Source organism: Podarcis filfolensis (assembly GCF_964270895.1).
Source record: "Podarcis filfolensis genome assembly, chromosome: 6".
NCBI classification, from domain to species: Eukaryota; Metazoa; Chordata; class Lepidosauria; order Squamata; family Lacertidae; genus Podarcis; species Podarcis filfolensis.
Window position 1 is genome coordinate 85779054 of NC_139609.1, and position 26860 is coordinate 85805913.

Genomic DNA, 26860 nt, shown 5'->3' on the forward strand with positions numbered 1-26860 from the left:
ATCTAAGACCAGATGTAGACACAAGGGGTGGAATCAATGTGGCACGTAACTGATTAATTACTTCCTCATCTAAAACTCACACAATTAATTATCAATTTTAATAGAGCAACAGCGCATATAGCTCAAGACTCAAATTGCATCCAGTGGAAATACTGTCATTTGAAAGCATCATATTGCATGACAAACGTAAGAAGCATGAAAGTTACAATGCGATAACTAAAGGTCATAGTCACCTCAACAAATCTCACTCTAAAACGACTCATAAAGAGTGGATTCTCACATAACTACCATCAAGTAGAAACTATAGCTTTTATTATCCTAAGGAGCTGAGGACTGAGTGCTTGAGGCATTCAACATTTTATCCTCACAGCAACCCTATGAGGTAGGCTTAGATGAATGATTTGACATTAAATTTCCTGACAGCCAAAATTTGACACCATGTCTTCCTAGTCATGTAATGAAGCAGCTCAGTGCACGACTTCCCCACATACTGTAATGTGTATTATTTCCCTACCAAAGCTGCCTGGAGACTATCCATGTGTTGACCAGCTCTCATGTAAGAATCAGTTATTATTAGGGAACATTAGCATTAAACTTCTAGCCTGTCCTGGGTGCTTTTTTAAAATGCTAGAAATGCTCCTAGTCCTGAAGGGTTTGCAGATTACCATTATTCATTACCTCTGTCAAGTTTCAGTACCAGGAAGTCAATTTCTTTTCATTTCATTTTATTATTTATACTCTGCCCATCTGTCTGGGTTGCCCCAGCCACACTGGGTGGTCAATGAGTTACGTTTAAGAAGTTTTTCATCCCCTTTGGTCCCTGCTTTTGTACAGCATATAGGAAAGCTTTCCAGAATTCAGCATGATCAATAAGGAAGCAAGATAATCTCAAGGACTAGCTATTTCTGAACAACAGTAATATGCAAATGGAAACAAAGTGAACAATGCAAAGCTCAGAGCTATCTGCACATGCATCCTTGTATCACGTCTGCTGATTTACCTAAGCAATAAGTGTCCTTACAAAAATCTAGACTATACATTGCCCAACTGAAGTTTCTGCAAGACAAGATGGAACAAAGCTATGCTAGGTTCGCATTCATCAAAGAACAGCTCCTTCAAATGACAGCTGCAGCTGGATGTTTTCTTCTAATATATTTGCTACTGCATAATTTTTTTCTGTCAGGCATTTTACAATGCTAACATATCCAGATGAGATACAGCTTTGTTTTCTTAAATACACCAATGATGTTGCTTATTTGGCACATGATAAGCTTATGCTGACCTGAATGAATGTGTACCCCCCCATCTCATCTGGAAATCCTAATATGTTCACAATCACTACTATACATACTAAATGCTAAATATTTTAACCGAGTATGTTAAAAATAAAATAAAATTCTGAGTCAACAACAACCGACTCCACTTTTTAACCAGCCATTAAAAAGGGGGAGGGGAGGCTGCATCTCCTCCCCTATCAATATTCTGCCAAACTCTCACCATGTCTTAAATATATGCATATATTTAAAAATATTCTCTAACAGCCTTATAATTAAAGCAAAAAATAAAATAAAAATCTGCATCTCCTCTGAGTGGTTAAAACAAAACAGAAACACACTTGACAGTCTACCTGTCAAAACTACTACACTGTCTCTGCCAATGTGGTCTAGCCAAGGCACTTACTTTGGATCATAGTAAGCAGAATAAAATCAAAGCTCCCTATTTTAAAATGCATTTTATTTTTTTCTTCTAAAAATAACAAATCCCCTTAACGGTGAAAGCCGGGGGTTGGAAGTGGGGGTGTCCCCGTGGGAAATCACCATCTTTGCCATCCTTTCCCCCCATACCCATAATCTTGGGAAGGACGTGAGGAGGAAGATAAGGGACCTTTCAAAAGGAAGATAATAAAGATACGTAGTGATTTCATTCCTACTCCCCCCTTTTCTTTAAAAAAAAACAACCAAAATGAAAACAGTTACCGTACTCACAATCATCTAAGTCATCCTGCAAATCCACAAAATACAAAGGGATCCCTACAAACAAAAACAAAAGAGAGAGATGGAGAAAGAGAGAGAGAGAAGAAAGAAAGAGAGAGAGAGAAGACATAGGGGGTTGGTGCGTTTTCTTTCCCTTGGAGAGGAGTCGGAAATATATATATACATTTTAAAAATAAATAAATATACACGATCATCATCATCCGCAAACAAACCAGCAAAAGAGGGCCGACGCTTGCGCCGCGCTTAAGCACCCTCTGATGCGTGTTTTTAAGGAAAAAAGACAAGGCACACGACAATAATAATAATAAAAAGGAAAACCATTTTTTAAAAAACGACATAAACCAGAGAAAGCCCTTGCGCGCCTCCTCACACCCCGCACGAAGGAGCAGCAGGAGCGAAAGCCACTTACCGGCCATTTTGAAATGGTCCTGGGCGAGGAGGAGGGAGGAGAGCGGCGGAGGAGGGAGAGGAGGGACCGGGCCGAGGAGGAGGAGCAGCAGCGGCGGCCCGACGCCCCGCCGCCTCAGCGCTCCAGCCTGACCCGCCACTGAACCAGCGCGGCGCCCCGGGCCCACCTCAGCCCCAGGCCCCAAGCCCCGCCGCCAGCCCCACACAGCGGCTCCCCCGCCGGTGCCCCTTTCGCCCCGGGGGGGCAGAACAGCGAGAGAGGCGGTGTGGGGAGGCGTGGCAGCCCAGGCCCCCTTCGCCTCCTCCCCCCCAGTGTCGCCGAAAGGGGTGGGGAGTCTGGGTCAGGTGATTGTCAATGGGCCGTCCAAGATGGCGCCCGGTTTGTGGAGCCTGAGGAGGAGGAAGAGGAGGGTTGTTTTTTTTACCTGTGACTTGGAGCTGAGGGAGGAGGAGGTTCGGAGTTGATTTTTTATTTTTATTTTGGGGTCATATCCTCCCACGCCTTCGTTTTATCCCTGGGAGACTTTCGCCTGAAGACTTGAGAAGGAGGAGGAGGAGGAGGCGGCGTTTTTTTTATTTTAATTCCCCGATGTGCGCCTTTTTCCGAGGAGGGGCTACCGGGGCTGTGCCTGTTGCGCTCCCGACGAGAGAGCCGTCTATCCTTCCCCAGCCATGGCTCTGAGGGAGCTCAAAGTTTGCCTGCTGGGGGTAAGTAACAGGGGAGGGAAGTTGGGGCTGGAGAGGTGGCGAGTGTCTCCCTTAACACCCCCCCTGCACACACACACACACACACACACACACATCCCCATAGAAAGAGGGTTTGGAAATTTGGCCTTTTCTTCTTTCCATCACTACCACTTTCCACAAAGGGGCTTTCAAATGCGGGTTTCCTACACGCCTGAACATATATAGTTACCAGGGCGTTGGGGTGGTGTCGGGGGAGATGGGGTCTACCATCCCATTCCTGTCTACTCGGAAGTAAGTCCAAATGTGATACAATGAGGTTCACCACCACCACCACCTTGGGATTGTGGCCTCGAATTGGTTGGAACTCGGTTGCAGCTATTCGTGTTTTGCTGCGATACCGCTTTTGTCGTTTCCGAGCCAGGTATAAGCCCCACGTCCTTCAATAGGACTTACTTCAAAGTAGATGTACACATTTTGTGTGTGTGTGTGTGGGAGTTGTTTTTCCTGCCAACGAGAAGTATTTTGCTCGTAGTTATGAAAACTGTTGCCCCTTTATCCTTCTCGCTGGATGGTCTCCGCCGCCTACCCCTTGTTAAAAATCAAGAAACTTCTTGGGTTTGTTTGTTTTTTGCACAACTTTAGTTTCACAACATAGGGACAGGAATCCTATAAACAAACAGAAGAAGCCTCTATTGACACCTAAGGATAAACAACATCCTTTCCTGTAAAACAGGGAGGAGGTATTTAACCCTATGGATGGATGCTTACCTGAGAGAAAGTTCCATCCGACTAACTCCAGTTTATTTCTGAGTAGGTGTGATAGGATTGCTCTGTAAAATACTTTCTCTCTTAGTAGGAGAAAGGATAGAAACCAAAGTTTCAGAGACATCTCTCTTTTCACAATACTTTTTTGCAGCATTGAATCAAACATAGGGTGTGTTTTCCCTTCTTCCTGATTGATTTATTTTTTGCAGAAATAGGCTTTGTTCTGTATATGATGGAGAAAAGAGGCTTGATAAGATAACATTGACATCTGCTATTTTTTCCCCTTCAATCCATTCTGTGGTTGGTAGCATATGTCAAACTAGTGTTAAAATTTAAGAATGTTGGAAAAGGTACATTCTTCATATATTTTCTGACAGTAGTATTCACAAGCTCCAGAATCTTTGGCTACTTTAAAATTACTAAGTAGCTTGAATGTTTAGACTTGTTAATGGATTTTTATGGCTGTCCACAAGACTTAAACCACTTCCTCTCAAAATTTGCCATTTGTCACAATGAAACCATATAAGCATACGCTTAAGATCCATACATAGCTGTGATGCTTTAAACTATGGAGTTTTGCCTAGTTGATTGCTTTGTCCTTATTTATACAGTACTGAAGAAGAAACAGATCAAACTTTCTAGTCTGTTCATAGCTGCTTAGTATTCTCCCAGGTGTGTTACTGGAACTACGTATAGCCTTTCATTAAATAGGGTGGGGCTGTATGAGTAAGAGGCATTGCAGAAACTCTCCAACTAGTTTAGCACCTTTGAGTTTAAGTTGTTTGCTGTACACATCATAGAATAGAGAATGAGAGCTTCTCTTAAACATGCAAATGTTTCCGCAGTGATGCACATTCACTGAAAGCATGGAAGCATCATAGCATTATCTAATACCGGCTTTTTAATATGATAATAGAATCAGAATTGTAGAGTTGGAAGGGACCCAAGGGTCATCTAGTCCAACCCCCTGCAATGCAGGAATCTCAGCTAAAGCATACATGACAGATGGCCATACAACCTCTGCTTTAAAACCTCCAAGGAAGGAGAGTCTACAACCTCTGGTGAGAGACCGTTCCACTGTCAAAGAGGTCTTACTGTCAGAAAGTTTTTCCATATATTCAGTTGAACATCCATGAGTATTGCATCCATGTACAAAATACTGTCCAGTCTTGGATAGAAAAACCCAGCACTGCCATTGGTTGGACTGGAGTAGGCAATGACCACCTGGTTATATATTTACAGCTCAATACTTGTCACTTAGAAGAAAGTCAGTGGAACTTACTTTGAAGTAGCTCGCAGTGTATTGTGTTAAACTTAGGTGCACAATAGTAAACCTAAAATTATGAGGACCAGTTTTCAATAGGTATGGAGTTCTTTATCTCACAAGCAATTTTTCAGTTCAGTCCTAATCCTTGAATCTGTGCTGCTGAAGGGGCTTAGGGTAAGGCAGTGCAGAGTGCTGGAACTGAGGTCTCTATAGGAAGCTACCACTAGCATTCAGAAAGCCCCCCCCCCCAAAAGGCAAGCACCAAAATTTGAAAATGCATACATATTTTTTTAAAAAACAAGGCAAGTGCACAGCTGCTTTGGATCCATAGGATTCAAAGCCTGATGGATCCCACAAGGGGCCTGATTCTCAGCTGCACCAGCCTAGAGTTCAGTTACCCAAAAAATAAAGGCAAAACACCTTCCACCTGGACTAGTGCAAGCTGTAGGGTTGCAGATGTGGTTGTACATCTGCTATTCTGCTTTGCTGCAGGCTGGAGTTGACTGAGTTTGCTTTTTTAGGAAGCTTAGGCGTGTTCTTTGTTCATAGTTAAGATACATTTTCCCCTTCTACCCTTCTCCACTAGTAGAAAAGTTTTTGTAAAATAACTGAAATTTTTCCATACTGTTTAACTGTATCAGAGGTTGAAAAGCTACTGCCTGTTCAGTCAAGTAAAAAAAGGGGGGATTTTATTAAGCAAAATTAACATAGGTAAATTCAAGAGGACTAACTTTTTGTTACAACAAACAGAAAAACAGTTGTATGACACTTAAACAGATTTATATCAAGTTCGCCATTTCTGTTCTGGAGCCCTTGTCCACAACTTGTCTTATCAGTGGGCCACCTGAGAAAAGGAGGGATAACTTTCTGGCAAGATCTGTCTCTTCACACTACTTTTTAACTAGCCTGAGGAGGCCAGGCAGCACATTTCAGTTGGCTTGATTTGGAGCAGGGATTGCCATTTGCTGATTCATAGACTATCTCAGACTGATGCAGCTGGAAATCAAATGTGGGGAGTTCTTTTGCCTGGAAGTCAGCAATATTTGAAGCTTTGTTTCATTCTCCGGCTATAAATAATAATTTATCTTATGGTTAATTTTCTTTTTCACATTACCTCCCTCATATAGATAGTTAATTGGAGAAGGATCACCCTTCATTTCAATGTGTTGTTCAACTTAGTTGCTGGAGTTGCATAGCTTTTACCCAAACTACACCATCTATCGGGCAGGGAAGTTGTTCACTCCTTTCTGTTTGTGGCACATTTATATTATAGGGAGTGGTCGTGGAACCATTCAGGCACATTACAATTGTATGATAAGTTGGAAGGAAATGTTCTGCCTTGTTCATTCTAGTAAAACTAAGTATTGTAATACCCCATAGTTCAGGAGAGGAAAATAACTTCTAGCTACTACCTTAAAATGTGAGATTGAGTTCTTGATTATTTCCTATACATGTTTGAATCGTAACAGCTTAGTTTAGTTTTAAACATATCTATTTGCTTGTTGTAATACTTTTTATTTTATTTTTCACAATATCAACATTGAGGAGAAAGGAAACTACCATTTCATCAAAATTTAGGGTTGTACTGCAATTGCTTCAAAAATCACTTAAGTTCTACTATCAATGCCTAAATGGTCTTTAAATTGTCTGTCTGATTTTACTTTCAGGACACTGGTGTGGGCAAGTCAAGCATTGTGTGGCGCTTTGTAGAAGACAGCTTTGATCCCAACATCAATCCAACAATTGGGTGAGACAGTGAACGAAACTAACAACTTAGGGAGATAAAGCACTAAACATAGAATCATAGAATGTAGAGTTGGAAGGGACTTCAAGGATCATCTAGTCCAACCCCCTGCAATGCAGGAATCTTTTGCCCGATGTAGGACTCAAACCCACAACCCTGAGATTACGAGTCTTGTGCTTTGCCAGCTGGGCTATCCTATCCCAGCTCAGTTCAATGTAGGAACTTTGTGCATAGAAACGTCTCATGTAGGAGTATAAAGTTTAATGCAAATGCTAAAATCCAAGTAAACTGTGTGTTCCATGGCAGATAAGTAGGAAAGTAGAAGTCAGTAATCTGGGACCAGTATTGATCTAACGCTGAACCCTTTTTCACCACAGTTAAGAGATTTAGAGTACGGTTCCAGTACTATTCCTACATGACTTACAGACGTGCCTGAGACCATGGGGAAAATTTAGCAGCAGCCCAGTTGGGAGAAGATTAAGCATTTGTTTAAGCCACTTTACCTTTTATTAAAAGAGTGTCGTCCACAATTAATTGTATAGATATTTTTCAGTAGAATCAGCAGCTGTTTTCTTTTTCTTAGAACAACCCTGTGAGGTTTTTAGTTTGCAGCTGGGAAATGGGGGTGGGGGGTGGCATCTGGCAATTCCATTTCCACAAAGGCAGTTGGATCCACATCCATTTCTAAAGCTATCTATTTTGCCTTGTTGGCTAGCAGCCATTAATACTGAGGTGCTGTCTGAGTAAATGTGTCACAGTTTTCATAGATATGCAGAACCTGAATCATGTAGAATTACAACTTTTAGTTTCATTCCTTTTTTTTTTAATGGCCAGTGTATCAAGTAAAAGATTAATTTTCAAAGTGGCTTATAAATAGTAAACAATCCTGAGCAGATCAAGAATGGAGTTCACAGCAGTTTTTCCTCCATCTGATAGCATCAATGAATTCAAAAAGCTCCGCTTTTTATTTGAGACTCCTTTCATTTCACATATCACTCTTTCAGATCAGTGTAAGTAGATTTGTGATGTTGAAAAGTTGGTCCCTCTAAACATGAAACCGACTGTTTGTACAGCTTAGGCTATTGTTCTTGACTCATGTAGGATGACTGCCCACCTTGATCTTGCAAATAAACTATTTTTACGTTTCATAAAATGAACATTTTGTCTTAGTAGACAAAAGGTGTAGAGGGGCTTTTACAGTTTCAGTGCACAATGTGTAATGCTTGAATTGGGGGGGGGGGAGAGATAAGAAGACCTTTAAGGAAATCCTCAACCTTCAATCCCTGACTCTCCCCCCAATTTTAGCCAACTCATGTCTCAATAGCCTTCTAAAAACAGTAACACATAATGTCTGGAGACTAGAGTCTTACCGCAGCCACCATCCTTGTAGATTTATCAACAACAGTGAGGTTACGTTTTAAGCATGCAGCTATTCACTTTCTTGTACAGTTTGTGACCTCTTCTTGTTGAAACCAAATTGATTTTGTTTGTCTCAACGATCCAAAAGAGAGTAATCTAGCTTATCTTCTTACACTAGCCCTTCTAAGGTGCAATTGGATTGTTGTTGCCTGCAGCATTTTCCTGTCTAAATAAATGCTTTTTTATCAGTAGATAGAGAAAAGATAAAATGTACAAACTTTATTCCTTCCGTGTCTAAAATAATGGATCTATGTAGCCAGCATGTGAGGGTTGTACCTATCTGGATTCTGTACAATGGAATTAATATGATCCTTAATATTTATGAATGGGGAAGGTTATAAGGTGGTGGTTTTTCTCATACGTTCATGTATTAAATATTTTTCAGAGCATCTTTTATGACAAAGACAGTGCAGTATCAGAATGAGTTGCATAAATTCCTAATATGGGATACAGCAGGGCAAGAACGAGTAAGTAGATAACCCATTACTTTTTATTTGCAAAAAGTTGTGATAAAACATTATAAAGCCTTTATTAATGTGCCATGGATGGCCATAATACATTTTTCTCTGATTATCCCAACAAGAAGTTGTATATTAAGATAAAGCCTGGAGTCATACATTGTACATTTAAATTTGTCTACTTCTTATGAAATTTTAAATATATGATTCATTCCAAGGATTAAAATATTTTGTTTATAATTCAGCATGGGTGGTTTCTCAGATCAAGAAAGTGACATGATAGATTGTTTGAGATGCATGCATAGTGTAATATACAGGAAAAGGTGATAGGCAGCAATTATGCCTTTAATACATAGTTAATGATCTGTGTTCCTGTGGTGGAATGATCCTACATGAAACTAATTTGGAAGCCACTTTTCTGACTTGCATAACTATATATTTTTAAAAATTTTCTGTGACTCTGACAAGAGCTTGAAAGTAAGGTAGGGTATATATTTTTGCATACAATGGGATCTCGAATGTTCTGCATTTCAAGCTTTGTCATTTGACACATTATTGGTAGAGCTTTCATTTTCATGGAAGTGTTAAAAATCAAGGGCAGTTGTTGGGGGAAAGCATAAGCCTCTCACAAACCATTTTATTGGGCTGGAAGGTAGAGATGGGACATTCTTTCCACCACCCACCACATCCAACTGAAGATCTGCAATACCATGTCCCCACTCCTTAAGCTGTCCTGCTGCCATAAGGCATTCTGTCTTGCTAGTACATTCTGCCTCTTAAATCCCCCAGCCCCTGACTCCATACCCAGTCAGCTATTAGCTTTCTTAGGAACATAGGAAGCTGCCTTATACTGAGTCAGACTATTGGTTTCTGAGCGTCTCAGAAGCCGAACAATTCAGAACCCAAGCATCGATAACCCAGAAGTAATTGTTTCCGTGCTCAAACGCGCCTCTGAATTCAAATGGCTTCCGAGGTGTTTTCATTTTTTCCCATTGACTTCGCAGCCAGCTCATTGATCCTCAGTTTTTGAACATTTCGGTAGTCAAAAAGTGAAACAGTCTTCCGGAATGGATTACGTTCGAAAACCAAGGTTCCACTGTACCTGAAACAAAATGTGTACTTGCTCAGATATTGGGTGACTTCCTTTGAATGGCTTTTCTTTTTCTTTTTTCGGCTTTTGAGGAATCAAACCTTTGGCCAATAGCTGCTTGGCAGAGGATTTTCATTTAATACTGAAACTCTTCAGTTTTGTTTTTATTCTCTTTAAGCAGTACAAGAACACAGGCTTTGTACTCTTTATTTTATATCAAACCAGCTACATGTCACTGTTAAATAATTGTCTTGGATTGTGCAGTACTTTCAAGAGAGGAAAAAGCAGGATCCTCTTTTCTATTTTTACTCATGGAGTAAAACTTGCAACTTTTGCAATGGAAATAACATGATCCTTTGTCAGTGCTCTGACTCAGCACTGCAGTCTTCTCCCTTTACCCTACAGCATGGTATAACAAAGAAGAAAACGTTATAGGGCTTATTGGGGTGGTGACAGGGCACAACCTTTGCCTACTACTCCAGCCGGTGATCAAAGCCTTGGCCAGCATGAATCCAATTCCAAGAGAGAACAAGGAAACAATTGTCTCACAATTAATCCACATTAATATCCAGTTCTCTGTTTCCTGAAAGGCCATCCTTGGTACTGGCTTCACATTAAAACCACCTCTATGAAGTACACGGGATCCAGCGTGGTGTAGTGGTTAAGAGTGGTGGACTCGTAATCTGGTGAACTGGGTGCGCTTCCCTGCTCCTCCACATGCAGCTGCTGGGTGACCTTGGGCTAATCACACTTCTCTGAAGTCTCTCAGCCTCATTCACCTCACAGAGTGTTTGTTGTGGGAGAGGAAGGGAAAGGAGCTTGTGAGCCGCTTTGAGACTCCTTGGGTAGTGATAAAGCAGGATATCAAATCCAAACTCTTCTTCTCTTCTTCTTCTTTGCTGTAGATTTTGAGTTTATTCCTTCATCGGCTTTCCCGTCCATTTCTTGCTAGTCTGTCATGGATAAAGCCTTGCCTTCACTGAGCTTCTAATTATTTTTCAGAATAATTGCCGGCTTCATTTTCTACCCTGTGTAATCCCTTTCGAACAAGAGCATTCTCTCTTTCTCTAAGTAAAAGGTGCATCTCAAAATTGCTTATCTGTATGCCTTTCTGTCTTTCTGTGTGGTCTTCTGTCATGCTCTAAAACACCTGTGCCTAGTATTCCAGGACTCCTCTTCTTAAAATAGTTTAGCTACTGGGATGTGAAACAGTTGCTTGCTGTTGTCGTAAGTAGCTTGGAGTTTCCATCGACTGCTTTTATTAGTCACCATGCTTGCAGTAAGTCTGAAACATGAATTTAGTTACGAAATCTTTTCTCTTTCTTCCTGTTAATTGAGCATCAGTTTAAATAATGCATTCTAGAGCTTGTTCTCCTAGAGTTTAGATTTACCAGAACACAAAGGGAAGTGCAAATTAATATCTTCCATGTTCTAGTTAATGTGATATACAGTTTCCCTAACTATACTAGCGAAATGCCCATTATTGTGATGGACAGTATGTGTGTGGAGGGGAGGGCTTACATTAGGAACGAAGAACAGACTTTTACTGCATCTCTGTCGCTACATTCAGCACTCTGTTTTTAACCTTTGGAGTGGGTGGCTTATGAAAGCTCATGCTGAAATATGCAATATGTTTGATGATGAATGTTATACTGAGGACCAGGGGCAGGCATTTGGACCTGGCTATAAGAGTGCTATCCTGTGTCCAACTAGGATGAGTCATTGAGCCCTGACACAATATCTTGTACTCCTATTTTATGCTGTCCCTGTATAGGTGCTCTGTGCACTTGCTGAGTCAGAATACATATGGCTTACCAAACAGCATGGACGCTTGTTATGTGAGCTTTCATAACCAGGAAAACTTAGGTTTGCTTCATGAGTTTCACGAAGAACACCTTTACTTGCAAATGCCAGTGCTGTCGTAAACTATTTTTTAAGGTTTCAAAATGGTGTTTGAAGTTCACACATCACATATGCACAGTGTCTGTGTACACTGTTAAAGGCTTACAAATAGTAAGAAAGCGACTGTTCATACAGCTCTAGTGAAGATACCAGTTGCTTCATGGCTCTACTCCTTTACCGAGAGCAGTTTCACAGACTGATTAAAAAAAAAACCACAGCTCTATGCACTTCATGTCATGGCTCATGCTGCAGAGATGGCATTTCAGTATTCAGGATGGAGTATACAAAAATATGGCAGTGGGGGAGTGTAAGCATGGCTCAAAGGTGTGCTCTTGGATATGTCCAAGTTCAAATTCCAAACAAGAAATTATGGTAAGAACATTTGCAAAATGACAAGTGAGAGCTTGAAAAATAATCACATCTGAAACAAGGACGGGGAAAGTTTCTTTGTTTAAATGGTATCCAGCCTTTGTTCCTGGGCTCTTAACCTTAAAGTAAATGGTTCTTCTTACTACCATTGTATAGTTTAACTTCACTATCGCAGATAGCATAAAGTATTCATGTTTTGCTTACTAAGGCATAGTTGGATATGACACAAGGCAGAGATCTACTCCTTGCCACCCCTCTCTCTACGCACCTTCCTCAGTATACAAACGCTGGCTGAGGTGTCTGTTATGGCTCAGAGTTATGTGGCATAGCGAGTAGAGCACAGTTGGGCAATTTCATTGCCCCAAAGGCCCACACATGGCTGTGGCACTGGTGGTGGACAGGACCCTTCTATTTCTTGCTCTCTCTCACACTCACACACACATACATATACTTCCTACCTTACCCAATATGCCGGGTGGCTGAAAAATCACTAAGCTCATGCTGCTAAGCAATTTTTTGCTGCCACGTGCAGGCTGTGGGTTGACCACCTGTTGTGTTCCACTAGGGCTAGAGAGATCTGAGTTTGAATAACCACTTGGCTTTGAATCCTGCTGAATCACCATGAGCCAGTCACTTTCTCTCTCTGCCTACCCTGGGTTGTTGTGAAGATACAATAGGAGGGGGAGTCATGCACACTATACTGAGCTTGACGGAAGGGTAAAATAAAAATGTGACAATAAGTACGATTCATTCATTATGAGGCATTCATGTCCTTTGTCCCAGACCTAAGTTATTTTTTACTGTATGACCTTTAATATGACCCAGAAGCCTTTTTTGCATATTTCTTCTCTTCGCAGTTCCGTGCTCTAGCACCGATGTACTACCGAGGTTCTGCAGCAGCTATTATAGTTTATGACATCACAAAAGAGGTAACCAAAATATTTTTTTGCAAAAAAAAGTTATCTATTGGCAATAGTTAACATGCTTGCTAATTCCATCACTTTGATCACAGGAAACATTTTCAACATTAAAGAACTGGGTGAAAGAACTTCGACAGCATGGACCTCCCAATATTGTTGTTGCTATTGCTGGAAATAAATGTGATCTTAACGATGTAAGGTAAATTAACCCTCATCCTATCTCGCCACCTGCTATTGTGGTCATTCTTTGTAGTTAGAAATTTTCAGAAATATTTTGAGACTCCTGGGTTTTATAAATTGCTGACTATTGAACCAGGTACATTCTCAAGATTATTAAAGTCTAGCAGGGAAGGAAACTGGCTCACAACATGAATTTTACTCTTGCCGCCTGTGGCTCAGAGATGGAAGTCCTGGAGGGGGTGCTGTGTGGGCTGCATCTAGAATGAACAAGCTAGGGTGGCAGGAGTCATGCACCATATTAAGATCTTGAGATTAAGATATTAAGATCTCTTGGGAAAGGGAGGCTACAGAACAAAGCTGCCTGAGACAATAGCTCTGGACTGATTTAACTGGGTAAGGGAAGACAGACAAGTTGCTGATAGAATAGGGTTGCCTTTGAATATCTACAACAATGTAAAGCTTATGTTAGAGAACTTGGCTGTGAGCCCCAGCGTGATCGTGGGTGGTTGCAATGTCTCTAACCATTCTGTCTTCCCTCTGAATTAACTCCTCTAATGGTTTGGTAATGTTGGAAAAAAAGTTTATGCTACAGGTGTGAAATTTGAGGGGAAAGTGTTAATGGAGGCTGTGTCTCAACACTGTGCTCACACCTGGACTTAAGTTATATTGGAATTTTGCTTATTTCATAAATTAATACTCTGCTTTATTGTAAGGGGGAGGGGACCTCAAAGTGATTTACAAAAATAGAGAACAATCAATTCAAGAAGATTACAATACTTAAAAACATGCGAAAAGTTAAAATACTAAAATCTTTGGTTTTATTAGCATGTTTCCCAAGTACATAGTCTTAAGCATGGTTTAGATTAGTTGTTGACATAGATTTTAATGCTGCATTGAATTGTACCTACTTTTTCTTTTCTAAAAATTGGTATGGCTTGTTTATACTATTCTCTCTCTTCTCCTTAGGGAAGTCATGGAAAAAGATGCTAAAGACTATGCAGATTCCATCCACGCAATATTTGTAGAGACCAGTGCAAAAAATGCAATAAACATAAATGAACTGTTCATAGAAATTAGTAAGTATCAAAGCATTGGGATTTCTCTAGCCAATCTCCAATTAACAAAAAGAAACCTGACAAGTATTTTGGCTTGAAGTTCTGTTTCTACCAGTTGTACATGATGTCACGTATGTCACCATTTGATAGGGACTGAAAGTGCAATATGATCTGCTTTGGGTCATTCATGTCAGAGCTTCTGTATGCTTGTGTGTTAACCCTCTACATCCTTCTGTTGTGCTTGATGGATCAATAGCAAGAAGTACACTGATACCAAGAAAAGTTTGTTCATTTGAAATCAGCAAGGGGAGAAAGGCCTGGAAATTCATAGAGAAATACTTTGTTAACGGTTAATCCCATGTGCAGTTTTTCATACAATCCTGCAAGATACAGATCAGGTTAGATTCCACATTGTCATGGACAGAGACTACAGTAAGTGAAGGCTTAATTTAGTTATTGTGGTTAATCTATTTGGATAGGCCACTTGTGGTTATAAATTCAACAAGACAATTTTGCATTTAATGTGCTGCTACTCAGTTTAATTGAATAACCCTGTGTTTAAGTGATGATTGTGTGATAAACATTTCTATACCACCTATACTATTTATTATTATAAATACTATTTATAATTTAATAGAATTAAGACGATTGGGCTTTTCAGTGTTTGATTGTGCATCTGCAAACCATGCCACATTTAAATCCTCTGTATGAAAGGTGATTTTTTTTTTCTTCCAAGCAAAAAGTGTGCTCTGTAACCATTCAGTGATTGTGCGGCTTAAAAGATGAATTTCAAACAGCTGAAATAATAACTGCAGAGTTATCTATTGGTATTCTTTACTTAGCTCAGAAAATGTACAAACTTAGTTTGGCATCCAGTGCTATTCAACCACTGGCACAATGGAAATCTCCTTGAGCAATAGAACATCTGGTTTCTCTTCTCCCCTCCATTCAGGGACTAGATGCTTATCCTAAGCCAAAAAAGCACAATTTTTCTACCAGTATAAACTGTATCTTTCTTAAGAAACAAATTTCAGAACTGCTTGCAAATGGTTTTCACTAATAACTTTTTAGCATTGTCACCAACCAAATTTCTTTCAAGTGGTTATAGCCTGTCAGTCTTGTAGTTAGTGATGAGTTATGCCTACTCATAAGGCTAAACTACAGGGAACTCTGGGGAATGTGGAAAGGTGTTTCAGAGTCTCTCTTATAACACAGTGCTTTTTTGCTCTCTGTAGGTCGTAGAATTCCATCAACAGATACCAACCCCCCATCTAGCGGTAAGGGCTTCAAACTTAGAAGACAGCCTTCAGTGACAAAACGCAGCTGTTGTTGACTGATACGATCATATACCAGACTAGCTTTTATAAAGTATTTGGCCTTGGAAGTTATGGGTTTATTTTGGGTATATCGTACTCGTATTGGATTCCTATCTGCCTGGTGTTCATAGACCCTGAAATGGGCCAGTTCTGGCGTGCTTTTACGGACTGAGGAGACCGCAGTCATCCTGCTGTTGGACTGCTTCCTTGCATACAACGTATGGATTATCTCTTGTACTCAAAGGGAATTCATCTTCAGTTTCTTCTTTAGCCTCATGAGAAAGGAACTCCAAAATACAGATTGTAAGACTTAATATTTCATAGTTTTTATAAACAAAACTTTGCTATGTCTTTTCGTGAGGGAGGGAAGGGAAACTAGCACTTTGTGGGAGTGGGCAAGCCCTGTGGATAGAAATGTTAGCTCTGATCTTAATGTTCTACACTCCTCATCATTGTTGCTATAATAAGCCTTACTGTTTTCATGGTTGCTTCTCCAAAGTACAGAATGAGCAGCTGATTTAATAGACAGCTGCAAAAATAATGAAGCTGATAAAAAGACCAAATCAACCCATCCAGTCACCAACCTTAATTGCACTTTTATTATTTACTGATGATATTGAAGATGTGTTCAGAAAGGGGAGGGGCGGGGGGAGCTTAGACAATCTTGCCATTTTATGCTTAATTACTATAGAAGAAAATAGATAGAAACCTTTTTTTAGTAGGCTTCTCATTAAAAATCCTAGATGAAATTGACCAAAATGAACTTGAGTACAACTGGCAGGCATCAGTTGCTGTCAGTCGTTTTAGAACAAGCATGTTGAATAGGGGGCACTCCCAATCGCTTAGCATGAGCAAGTTTTTATACTCTCTTATTTATGAGACCAATGCCTAAAGTATTATAAATTATGTTAGTGCCATGGATGACCTCTTTTCCTTTCAGTCCCTCACCTGCGGTGGGGGGGCAGGGACAGTCCACAGGCCAGAATTGCTGTGGACTCCAGCCTGTACACAGATGGCCTTGCCTTATCAGGCATCCTCCTGTTACTAGTACGGTACTGGAAAACACTCTTCTCTCTGTCCTGTAGAGGTTGCTGTGCGTATAGTTTGAGGTTTGCTTACAGAACAAATCACTTCTGCATGATAAAAACAGAAACAGGGATCCAAAGCCAAGTTGTGTAGGGCAGTGTAGATCGTTGCCTCCTTGCTCTTGGGCCTATCCTGAAGATTTAACTTTTTTTAAACCTTGTTTTTAAGCAGATTATCTTTTGGCTTTGTATTGTGTTTCCATTTTATATTAAACTATAAATTAATCTTTCCCTATTATACTATTTCTCATTATTTATTTTTGTTGCAGCCTGCCAGTGCAAAGGTGTGTGTGTTCTCCCCCTTGAGAATATAACCACTTTAATAAACTCACGATGTGTAAAATAAGCCATAAGGCTTTGATTTTTGATGCTCCTAGAGGCATCGATGGTGGCTTGTTCCCAAACTCTAGCTTGGCATTTTACCATCTTAAGTGTTTTCAGCTGAGAAGGAATTTTCAAAGGATACATAGGAAATGAAACAGCTTGCACTTCAAAATACTAGACCATATTATTCAGACCAATTCTTAACACAACTGAACGACTATAGTTAACTTGTGTGAGTGGAATTATTCTGTCCGAATAAGCAAGCTAACTTTAAGGTTTAGAGTGTAAGTGAAACTTCTCTGTAGTGTTCAAAGTTCTAAGGTTATATTGCATTGTGTAAACATCACTGCACAGTGCTAGCAAGTACTAATTTGCATGTTAAAGGTCTTGTTTGCAACAAATCCAGCTTGAAGCATGAAATTTATTCCAAATGAAATGTGCATATATGTTAACACTGAAATTTGCAGCACGCTCCATACCTCAACTAGCTTGCAGCGCCTGTCTTCTCTTCGTTTTAATTTCAAGAATCAGCTGACTCTGCTTTGTAATCTGGTGTGAAGAGTTCTGAGCTGGCGGACGGCATCTAGGGTTGGTCAAATATAGCTTGGAGCAGATTGATATCACAAGTTGATTCAGGGTGTCTTACTGGCACTGTACACTTGATTATTCAAGGTTCTGGCAAAGGTAATCCTGCCAGCCAATTCAGTAGCACAAACTAGACTGAATGGAAGTGTGTCAAGGATGTAATGGTAACTTTTCTACATAGCATTTTCAAGGCAGCTTAGCTAGTGTAGTCCAGTGAAGTGAGAACCTTATGGCTCCATTTCAAAGAGCTGTATTGGACTTCAGCAGGGGCCTCAGAGTTCCCTCTTCTGATAGCATCTTGCAGTGCATTCATTAGAAACTACCTTTGAAATTCTGATACCTCATTCAGTACAGTGCAATGAGCTTCTGTTGGGAAGGGGAGAATGAGAATCTCTGGTACAGGCATGCAGGTCCTTGTTAGTACTTAATAGTCCCCAGTTAGTGTGCTTAATTTTTTTTAATAACAGGTTATGAAATTACAGTTCATTAGCAGGTTGCCTCCGTAGCTACCTTAGGACAAACCATTCCATCCCAGCGTGGTAGCGCATAAATCTAGGATAGGTGTGCCAGTGCAGAGTTGTAAAAATGCTGGTCTAGACTGGTGGCTGTTAAAGCTTTATATTTTTGTTCATATGGCCTTTTTCCAATTGGAGGGGGGGTTCCTTTGCTGTGCTGAAGTACTTTTCTGTACTTGACTGCTTAGTCAAAGTAAGTTTTGTGCAAAGAAAGAAAAGCAGTAGGCTGTTGTGTCCGTCCCCCCCGCCCCTGATATTACAGTCATAGCAGCCTAATTTATCTCTGCACAGTGATAGCATCTTGTCACTGCCCTCCAGTGTGGCTTTCACAGTTCACTGGTGTCATTGTGATGCCAAATAGCTCCCTTCTTTCAATTATGCATAACTAGTTTTTTTGTTTCACCTACTGTGCAAAGAAGAATATCTTTACATACATCCAGTAGCATCTTTTTAAAGTTGTTACTATATCCTTGTCTTCTGTTACCACATGGTTATGCAATGTGACACTTCAACTCACAAGCTGTTGGTCTTGGCAGAGTTTCAAAGCATCTCCCTATCCAAGTTATAAGGTACGTTGCCAGTGTGTTAACCTGCCTTAGAGTTCACTGGACTTGTTTAATCAAATATTTGCATTAAAATCATTTAAATATTAATCCTAATAGATTTCCGAGCAAAAGGGCTTGTCTGCAATGCATCACTGCTGTCTTCTTATCTCAAATTGTGCAGATTGATAGATATTTGAGCTTCAGCGTCTGCTCCGTAAACATCTGGGGGTCTTTTTAGCCTCTCGGCTATTGTGCTTAAATCTGTCTCTGGTTTAAAACAGTTCAAATTATACCACTTCATTTAGCTGTTGGAATGAAATATGTGGCAACAAAAATCTTGCATTAATTCTGTGTCATAGTAGTTACCCTCTGCGGGATGTGTGGGTTATCTTTCTGTTGTCCTTGCGTGCCTTATGGTCTCTCATTCACTGCATGCCACAGCATACCTGTATTGTGAAAGAACTTGCAAGAGCTTAAACAAAAAAGGCATCTGGTACTGGAAGGGTGACATTCTTGGACTTAACACCCATCCCATAGGACAATCCATTACCCCAGCAGGATTTGACACCTGGCCAAAGTGAAAAATAAGATGTAAATTAGATGTGGGAGATTGGGAATGAGGGCATGCAGATCAATGTGAAACCAAAAGTTACACAGCTGGTTTTATTCTACTAAACACTGAGCTGAAGACAACTATTTGGAAAGAGGTCAGGAATTTGTGTTCTGTCCAAGACTAATGTGGTGAGCTTCAAAAATACTCCTACAGAGTGAAGACCATTTTACAGAGCAGTCCTATGTATGTATGCCTTCTCAAGAGCAAGCCCCATTGAGTTCAATGGGACTTATATAAGTGTTGCAGGACTGCAGCCTTAAGTGTGCATGCAAAGCCTCTGGGGTTTCTGCAAGTGAACAGAGTAATGGTCCCTAGCAGTAGGCAGAATATTTCCACCTTCGTGCAAAATGACCCTTTAGATTAGAAATTGCAGCAAAAGTGGAACTTGTAAATGCATCTTGGGAGCTTATTGCTTAATAGAATATCTAAAACATTCCAGGCACTGTACTTGAAAAAGCTATGTTGCCTAACATGGGTTGAAAAACGAGAACGGAGGGGAGAAGGGAAATACTGAGCTTGTTGCAAATTATAGTCCAAATGCTAATATCATCATCATTATTTTGCTGGAATTTTTTGTTTGTTTGGTGGGGGAGTTTTTAAGCACAACCCCGGGGACTTATGGAAGGATGCATCTTAAGTCATGTGAGTCATCTGTCTGTTGTGATTCAGATTAGTGATTGGTCTTTAAGGTGTTTATGCATTCCGTCCCAACTGCTGGGTTAATTCATTTTTTTTAAAAAAAAACCCACATAGATTCTTGTTTTGCTGTTGTTGTTTTTAATCCTTATCCACAGGGTTGATCCAACTTTGTGCAGAGCTAACAGACACATAAGGGACGCAGGCCGCGCTGTGGTCTAAACCACTGCGCCTAGGGCTTGCCGATCAGAAGGTCGATGGTTCGAATCCCTGTGACAGGGTGAGCTCCTGTTGCTCTGTCCCAGCTCCTGCCGACCTAGCAGTTCAAAAGCATGTCAAAGTGCAAGTAGATAAATAGGTACCGCTCCAGCAGGATGGTAAACGCCATTTCTGTGCACTGCTCTGGTTCACCAGAAGCAGCTTAGTCATGCCACATGACCCGGAAGCTCTCTGCGGACAAACGCCGGCTCCCTCGACCTATAGAGCAAGATGAGCGCCACAACCCCAGAGTCGTCCGCAATTGGACCTAACGGTCAGAGGTACCTTCACCTTTACCTTTAACAGCCACATGCATGATCAAGGAGCTATTCTATTAGTCCTTTGACAAATCCAAAGCTATGTACATAAAGATACCATTTTCTCCCTTGCAGCTGTTGTGGCAACACAAGATACATATAGAGCTGCCTTAGACTGAGTCAAACCTTTAGCCTATCTTAGCCCAGTGTTAGCTATTCTAATGCTCAAAGCCTTGAGTAGAACTCTTTCTTAGCCCATGAGTCAGGGGTTAAACCTGAGGCTTTCTGAAGTACTCCACTATTAATGTATGGTCTTTTTCCCTATAAAATGTTGGCCCCAGCTGGTCCCAGGGAGAGCATAAGGTTTGAACCTGTAAACACAAACCAAGCACAATTACTAGATGTAAGCTACTGTCAAAGAACAGGGTGCAAGTATAAAATAAAAATATGTCTTTGCCTAACATGGCTGCTATGTCATTTCTTTAATTCCCATGGCACCACTGTTTTATCAGCATTAAGGTAATGCAGTTGTGGGAAGGACAGAGATGCTGGAATAGCACACACATGATAGTAGAAGCTTAATTCCTTTATATAGATAGAGAGACCAAATGTTTTGCATTCATAAGCCAGTTCCCATCAGGCTTCTTGACCTCTTTAATATGATGATGTTTGAAAAGTGCATGTCTCAGATGCTTTGAAAGCTGTCTTCCAAAGGCTTTTCATGATGATGATTCATTTTATTATGTTAAATGTGATATTGACCAGGTCCAAAGGCAGAGGAGGGGAGCTTGGCCATTACCCATCCTCAAGGCATGGGTGGGCTTTAAGGGCCAGTGCAAATATGTCCTACCACAGCTTGGAATAAAGCTTCATAGATATTGCAATGGTGAAAACTGGCATTGTCAATAGGTAAGGGTTTGTTTGGATGGTGTTCCTCCGGTGTATTAAGGAGAGGTGTCTTATTTTTAGCATCTTAGATCAGCAAGTCTTCCTCTAGATGAACTTGAGGGGAATTGCTGATTTACAGCAGGCATGCTGCCATTTGAACTGCACAACCTGCCACTCCCTTGTCTGTAGTTTCACTTTATAAATAGCAGCAAGCCAGGCTAAACAAAATTTAGGAAATATCCCAGCAAATAATATGTCAACTGGCTGGCTTTTGTGCGGTCACTTTAAAAAAAAATCTCCCTTGTATTGATGTTATTGTGTAATGTCAAGCTCTCCTTGCTTGTGCTTAGAAACTTCCAAAATTTGATCATAATTCATTTTCTTGCTTGGGAGTAGCAAGAACGGTGCACTAAATAAATGCCTGCAATTGATTTTTCTCATCTGAAATCACCAATAGGGCATTCTCATTCTCTTTCTTCCTGGATCCATATATAACTATATTCAATTTTTCATGCTATAGAACCATGCATCCGGAACCAAGCTATTTAAAAGCCTGGCATAAAATACCCTGAAGATAACATAATGATATTGATATTCACATCTCATTCCCACCTGCGTGTTTTCTGACTACATAGCAAAAGCACTGTTGCATATAGAAATGTAGCTGGGGGGATGAGGAAAACAAACTCTGCTCAAGTCTGTTGTATAGGATTTGAAGCCTGCACAAAGATTGCAAAACATGCTAGCCATATATGCACGCAAAAGGCTCCAGATAACAAAGTGATGAGGTAAGAAGGAGGTGATGCCTTTTTACTGAGGTAGATGGACAAATAGTCAAGTGGTAAAAAGCAGCATCTTATGTTCCTGCTATTCTGCTGGACTATTGCCCCACCTAGCCCAGAAATGAGGAACCAATGCCATAATGGTAGTTGCAATCCAAAATCATCTGTAGAGCCACATCCCTAATCTTGCCCATTGTTACTTCCTGTGACTGGCAGCTCTCCAAAATCTCTGGCAGAGGTCCTTCCCAAGGACTGAGATATTTCCAAAGGCCCTTTAGCTAGAAGTTCCAGGGTCTCAAAGTATTCATGTGCTGTATGATAGAATAGTAGAATCCTGGTAGAATTGGAAGGGATGCCATGGATCATCTGTTCCAACACCCTGCAAAGCAGGAATATGCACCCATACAGGAATCAAACCTGTGGCCTTGGCCTTATTAGCACCACACTCTAACCAACTGAGCTAACCAGCATCAATGAGCTATGGACCTTCCCTAGTTCGCTTAATGACCACATGCTAGGAAGCCATGGTTGGTTGTAGTTGCCCAAGATATGTACACAGCTGCAAAAGCCCACATGTAAGTTTGGACCTGACATGCAATGCTTTTCTCAGCTTTGAGAAGGCAATATGCTATAACCACCATATTTTCTGTCGTCTTGGAGGTTCCGTGTGTCTCCCAGGACAAACTTTACTGTTTCAAATTTGGATGAAAACTGGCTGTAGCAGAAACAACATTTTAAGGTACTGTAGAATAAATTGGCTCACTTTTTGTTGTTGTTCTAGTAGGGGACAGGAGTAAAAGAGTCTTAATGCATTGTTACATGTGTCCCAAAACAACTTCATTAATAAAGGGTGCTTCGAAATGGAAAAAGTTTGCAAGCGTCAGGAATGCTGGTGGCAATTCAAAGGGGTTCGGTAAGACTTCATATGGACAGCACTATACAAATAGGTTGTTGGACTGCAGGGGAGGTTTGTCCAATAGTAGTATCAATTTTCTGGTACTTGCTGTTCTGGTTCAGCACCCTATTGCTCAATAATCAACACATGAAGCTGCTGTCTGGGCACAGCCTTAGAAATTTGACCTTCTGCCTTGTTAATGGAAGTAGGGAGAAGGCCATCTCTCTACTCGAGAAGCGCTTGCCTTGACAGAAATGTATTTGTAAAATAAAATGGTTGTAGAAATCCTGTAGGTAAGAGCTGTTCACTGTGGAACGGACTCGGGAGGTTGTGGACTCCTTCATTGGACGTTTCTAAGCAAATTTTAACTGAGATTCCTGTGTTGCAGGGGTGATCCTCATGGTCACTTCCAACTCTAGAATTCTATGATTCTATTATTTAATGTTTAACAGGAGCAGCTGCACTCAAAACAGTGCCTTTCTACAAAATACATTTCCACTTTGAATAAACTTGCATGCCTTAGGACCAAACTAGGCATGGATTTAAATCCATCTTTGCAGCTAATGTGCAGTTTCTTAAAATGCAAATGGCATCAGCTGAGGGCTGGTAATTATAAGGATTGTAGCAGGTATGGAAGGGGAATTTTACCCTTTCCTCCCCTGTTGAGGTTCTGAAGAAAATCTCTGCTCTGAAATTAATATTTGCATTTGGAACAACTCCCCTCTATTTGTTCCAATAGAGGATTCTACCCCACCCCAATGCTACTTGCATTTTTAAAAAACTTGAATATTAAAAGCAAATATGTATTTAAATTCCAGTGAAGTTAGATGCTTTAAACTAGCCTTTATCAACCTTCGGTCCCTAAATGTTGTTTGACTACAACTCCCATCATTCCTAGCCAGTAGTCAGGGATGATGGGAGTTGTAGTTCAAGCACATCTGGGGATCCAAGGTGAAGGATATTCTGTTTTAGACCATTAAACCTGAGATTATATTTATCCAACATTTGGGGAGGCAGTTTGCTAGGAAAGCATAGTTGGTGATATACTGGTACAAAAAAAACCCCTGCTTTATTTTGACTGACTTACCTTCAGGAAAAACTACGTAGTGGGGGGCAATGTATAAAATGGGGAACAAATCTGGAGGCAGCAACACATCAGTGATATCTCAGGCTTGCAGGAATAATCAAACAAAACATCAGTTGTGTCCAGTGTGGTGCTGTAATATGAAGGCACAATGGCATTTTGGGTTGTCTTAATGTGTGGTTCAAATAATCAGGAAGTACCAATCAACTTGGTGTGGCCTCTAATCTCACCTGAAACCTTGATGCTCAGTTCTGGCTATTGTAGATCAGGAAGAAAGTTGTGCAGCTGGAAAGGAATTTGGAGAAGAGCTATGAGCTTTTTCTAGAAAATAAAACAAGCGAAGGCAACTGGGTATACTTGGAGAAGAGACGTTTAAGGAAGTGGGTTAAGGGGATATGTGAGAATTCTCAAAACTGAAAAGACACCAGGAAGAAGAGAAGCAGTTGTTGATCAGTCCGTAGAGGGTAGAGAAAGGAGTAATTGTGCTTAAACTTCATTGAAATGCTAAGTATGAGACAGTGCCGTCCTAATATGTACTGCAGTGCATGATACATACATCCCTTATGTCTTGGGGGTGACTTTTGCTTCACGTTTGCTCAGCTGGGGAGCTGGTAGCAGGACAGAGCAGGAGAAGCAGGCAGGAGTGCACCATAATAATTTATAATAATAATAATTCATTATTTATACTCCACCCATCTGGCTGAGTTTCCCCAGCCACTCTGGGTGGCTCCCAAACAATACAGCATTAAATATTAAAAACTTCCCTAAACAGGGCTGCCTTCAGATGTCTTTTAAAAATAGGATAGCTGCTTATTTCCTTGACATCTGATGGGAGGGCGTTCCACAGGGCGGGCGCCACTACCGAGAAGGCCCTCTGTCTGGTTCCCTGTAACCTCACTTCTCGCAATGAGGGAACCGCCAGAAGGCCCTCGGTGCTGGATCTCAGTGTCTGGGCTGAACGATGGGGGTGGAGACACTCCTTCAGGTATTCTGGACCAAGGCCATTTAGGGCTTTAAAGGTCAGCACCAACACTTTGAATTGTGCTCGGAAACGTCCTGGGAGGCAATGCCGATCTCTCAGGACCGTAGCCTTCAGGCTCTTCTCCAATCGTCTGTAAACCAGCTAGCCTCCCAAGATTTGGCAAGTGAAACCTCTCTCCCCCCCCCCCCGCCCCCTATGTCTAATGTGGTGTCTGGTTGTGGTGCGTGTCTGTTGGCAATGGCAGTGCATAGTTAGGAGCTAGATCCAAAGACTCCGTGAGCTGGACCATAAGATCAGTGGAGCAATTGAACTGATTGCGGGGCGAACTGTTAAAAGTGTTCCTAAGAAGAACACTGTATGTATTGTCAGGTTCAGCAAGGGAGGGAAAACCTTTTGAGGACCACATGCCAGCGGTCAGCAGGGCCAGAGGCAAAAGTGGACAGAGCAGCGGATGTAAGTTCTACCTTAGTACAATAGACAAATTTCTACAGACACACACTCCCCTCTATGCTCCATCCAGACAAGCAAATTGTATATAAACGCATTGAAAGACACATTCCATCCTGGCAGAGACATTCAAGGAGAGAGCAAAGCAAGGCTGAGCTTTGCCATCCCTGAAATAGCCTTGCAGCATAGTCCCCCTCCAACTCCTATTTTAAGTTTACCTTTTGCTTTCGGGTAAGCACAAATTAATCAGATTGTAATGTTCTTACTTTACTCTTAAGAAACAGCAACAACCTTTCAGTTGCAGACAGCATTCCTAGCACTCCTAAACTTTGGAAGGGTTATAAGTCACTGGGTTCGTCTCCTGCGTAAACACCACTTAGATTAATATAAACCTAATTCAAGGGTGTTAAGGCAGCCTCGTCTAGAAGTAAATGCATGCAAAGATGAGCCTGAACATGAACAGAGCTCCACACAGGGGCTGCTGGAATCCTGGGGTGCTGAACTCCAGATTTTCTTTTGGTGAGGCTTGCACCAAACATATTGGACATTGCAATGGATTGTGCCTGTTATTTCTTTGCATGAAATGTAGCCTGATACAGAACTGGTAAAACAATAATCTTTATTAGCCAAGCATATGAAAGTCCGAAGACTTGATTTCTTTTTCTTCTTTTTTTCATTTTTTTAAATGCTCTTGGGCTGGTCCTAAGATTATGTGAAAAGTGTGTCTGTATTGTTGGTTTGTAAAGGCTGATATTGTGGGGTTTCATAACTTAAATCTCATGGTATTTGTAGGGATTTTGTTCATTCCTTTTTGTACTTATACTTTTGTTAAGGAGTCATTGTTTTAGCATAGTAAACAGCCTTGTTTCAGCTTAAACAATTTTTTTGTGTGTTGTTGTTTTTTAATTGTTCAAATACATAAATATATCTAGCTGTTTGAAATCAAAATAATACATAATAAAGGACATCATTTTGGGGGAGGCAGGGGTCAGTTCACATAATTTGACCGCTTCACTTGTTGAACCATACCTGTTTGCCCATTTGTGCTACTTCCAGTGAACAAATGTACTCTTGCAGCAGAACAACATGCTAAATCACAAGCTGGATGTATTGTGCAAAATAAAGGTGTAATTGATTTAATAAATTGTCTGTTTGTAACACATGACACTTTGATTTCAGTGTTTTCCGTTGTTTAGACATTCAGAAATAGTTTCCATTTTCATAATTACTAACATGAATATTTGCATTTCCAATGCATGTAAATAAACCAAATTAGAAAGCTTCATAGGCTGGCAATACATTTTATATTTAAATGACTCTTTTCCGCTTTCTGCCTTGCATTAGCATTCCCATGAGATTCAAAGACATGAGTCTTTATAGCTAATGTTAA

The 26860-nt window shown here is 40.7% G+C and overlaps 2 protein-coding genes across 4 annotated transcripts in view; one reads left to right on the forward strand and one right to left on the reverse strand.

Moving 5' to 3' along the window:
* Window positions 1–2634, reverse strand: part of LOC310764463 (serine/threonine-protein phosphatase 4 regulatory subunit 1-like) — a 40468-nt gene extending 37834 nt beyond the window's left edge. Inside the window, exons 1-2 of one of the 2 annotated variants that reach the window (XM_083618486.1) lie at window positions 2404–2619; window positions 1986–2030 (exon numbers count right to left, since the gene is read on the reverse strand). In XM_083618486.1, the coding sequence (XP_083474612.1) occupies window positions 1986–2030; window positions 2404–2410 (52 nt within the window). In that variant the 5' untranslated portion in view covers window positions 2411–2619. Of the gene's footprint in view, window positions 1–1985; window positions 2031–2403 lie in introns of both variants that reach the window. The other variant, XM_083618487.1, reaches the window with a different exon arrangement.
* Window positions 2635–2970: 336 nt separating this feature from the next.
* On the forward strand, window positions 2971–26632 carry RAB22A (RAB22A, member RAS oncogene family). 2 transcript variants are annotated; one of them, XR_014549208.1, is made up of 8 exons: window positions 2971–3110; window positions 6789–6868; window positions 8670–8751; window positions 12961–13032; window positions 13116–13222; window positions 14170–14279; window positions 15494–22388; window positions 24327–26632. XR_014549208.1 is itself a non-coding variant. In XM_083619240.1 (7 exons), exons 1-7 carry the CDS (start codon window positions 3075–3077, stop codon window positions 15589–15591), a joined length of 585 nt encoding a protein of 194 aa, XP_083475366.1. In that variant the 5' UTR covers window positions 2971–3074; the 3' UTR covers window positions 15592–26632. The 2 variants fall into 2 exon arrangements, 1 of the variants encoding a protein (XP_083475366.1); XM_083619240.1 differs by having other exon boundaries at window positions 15494–26632.
* The last annotated feature ends 228 nt before the right edge of the window (window positions 26633–26860 follow it).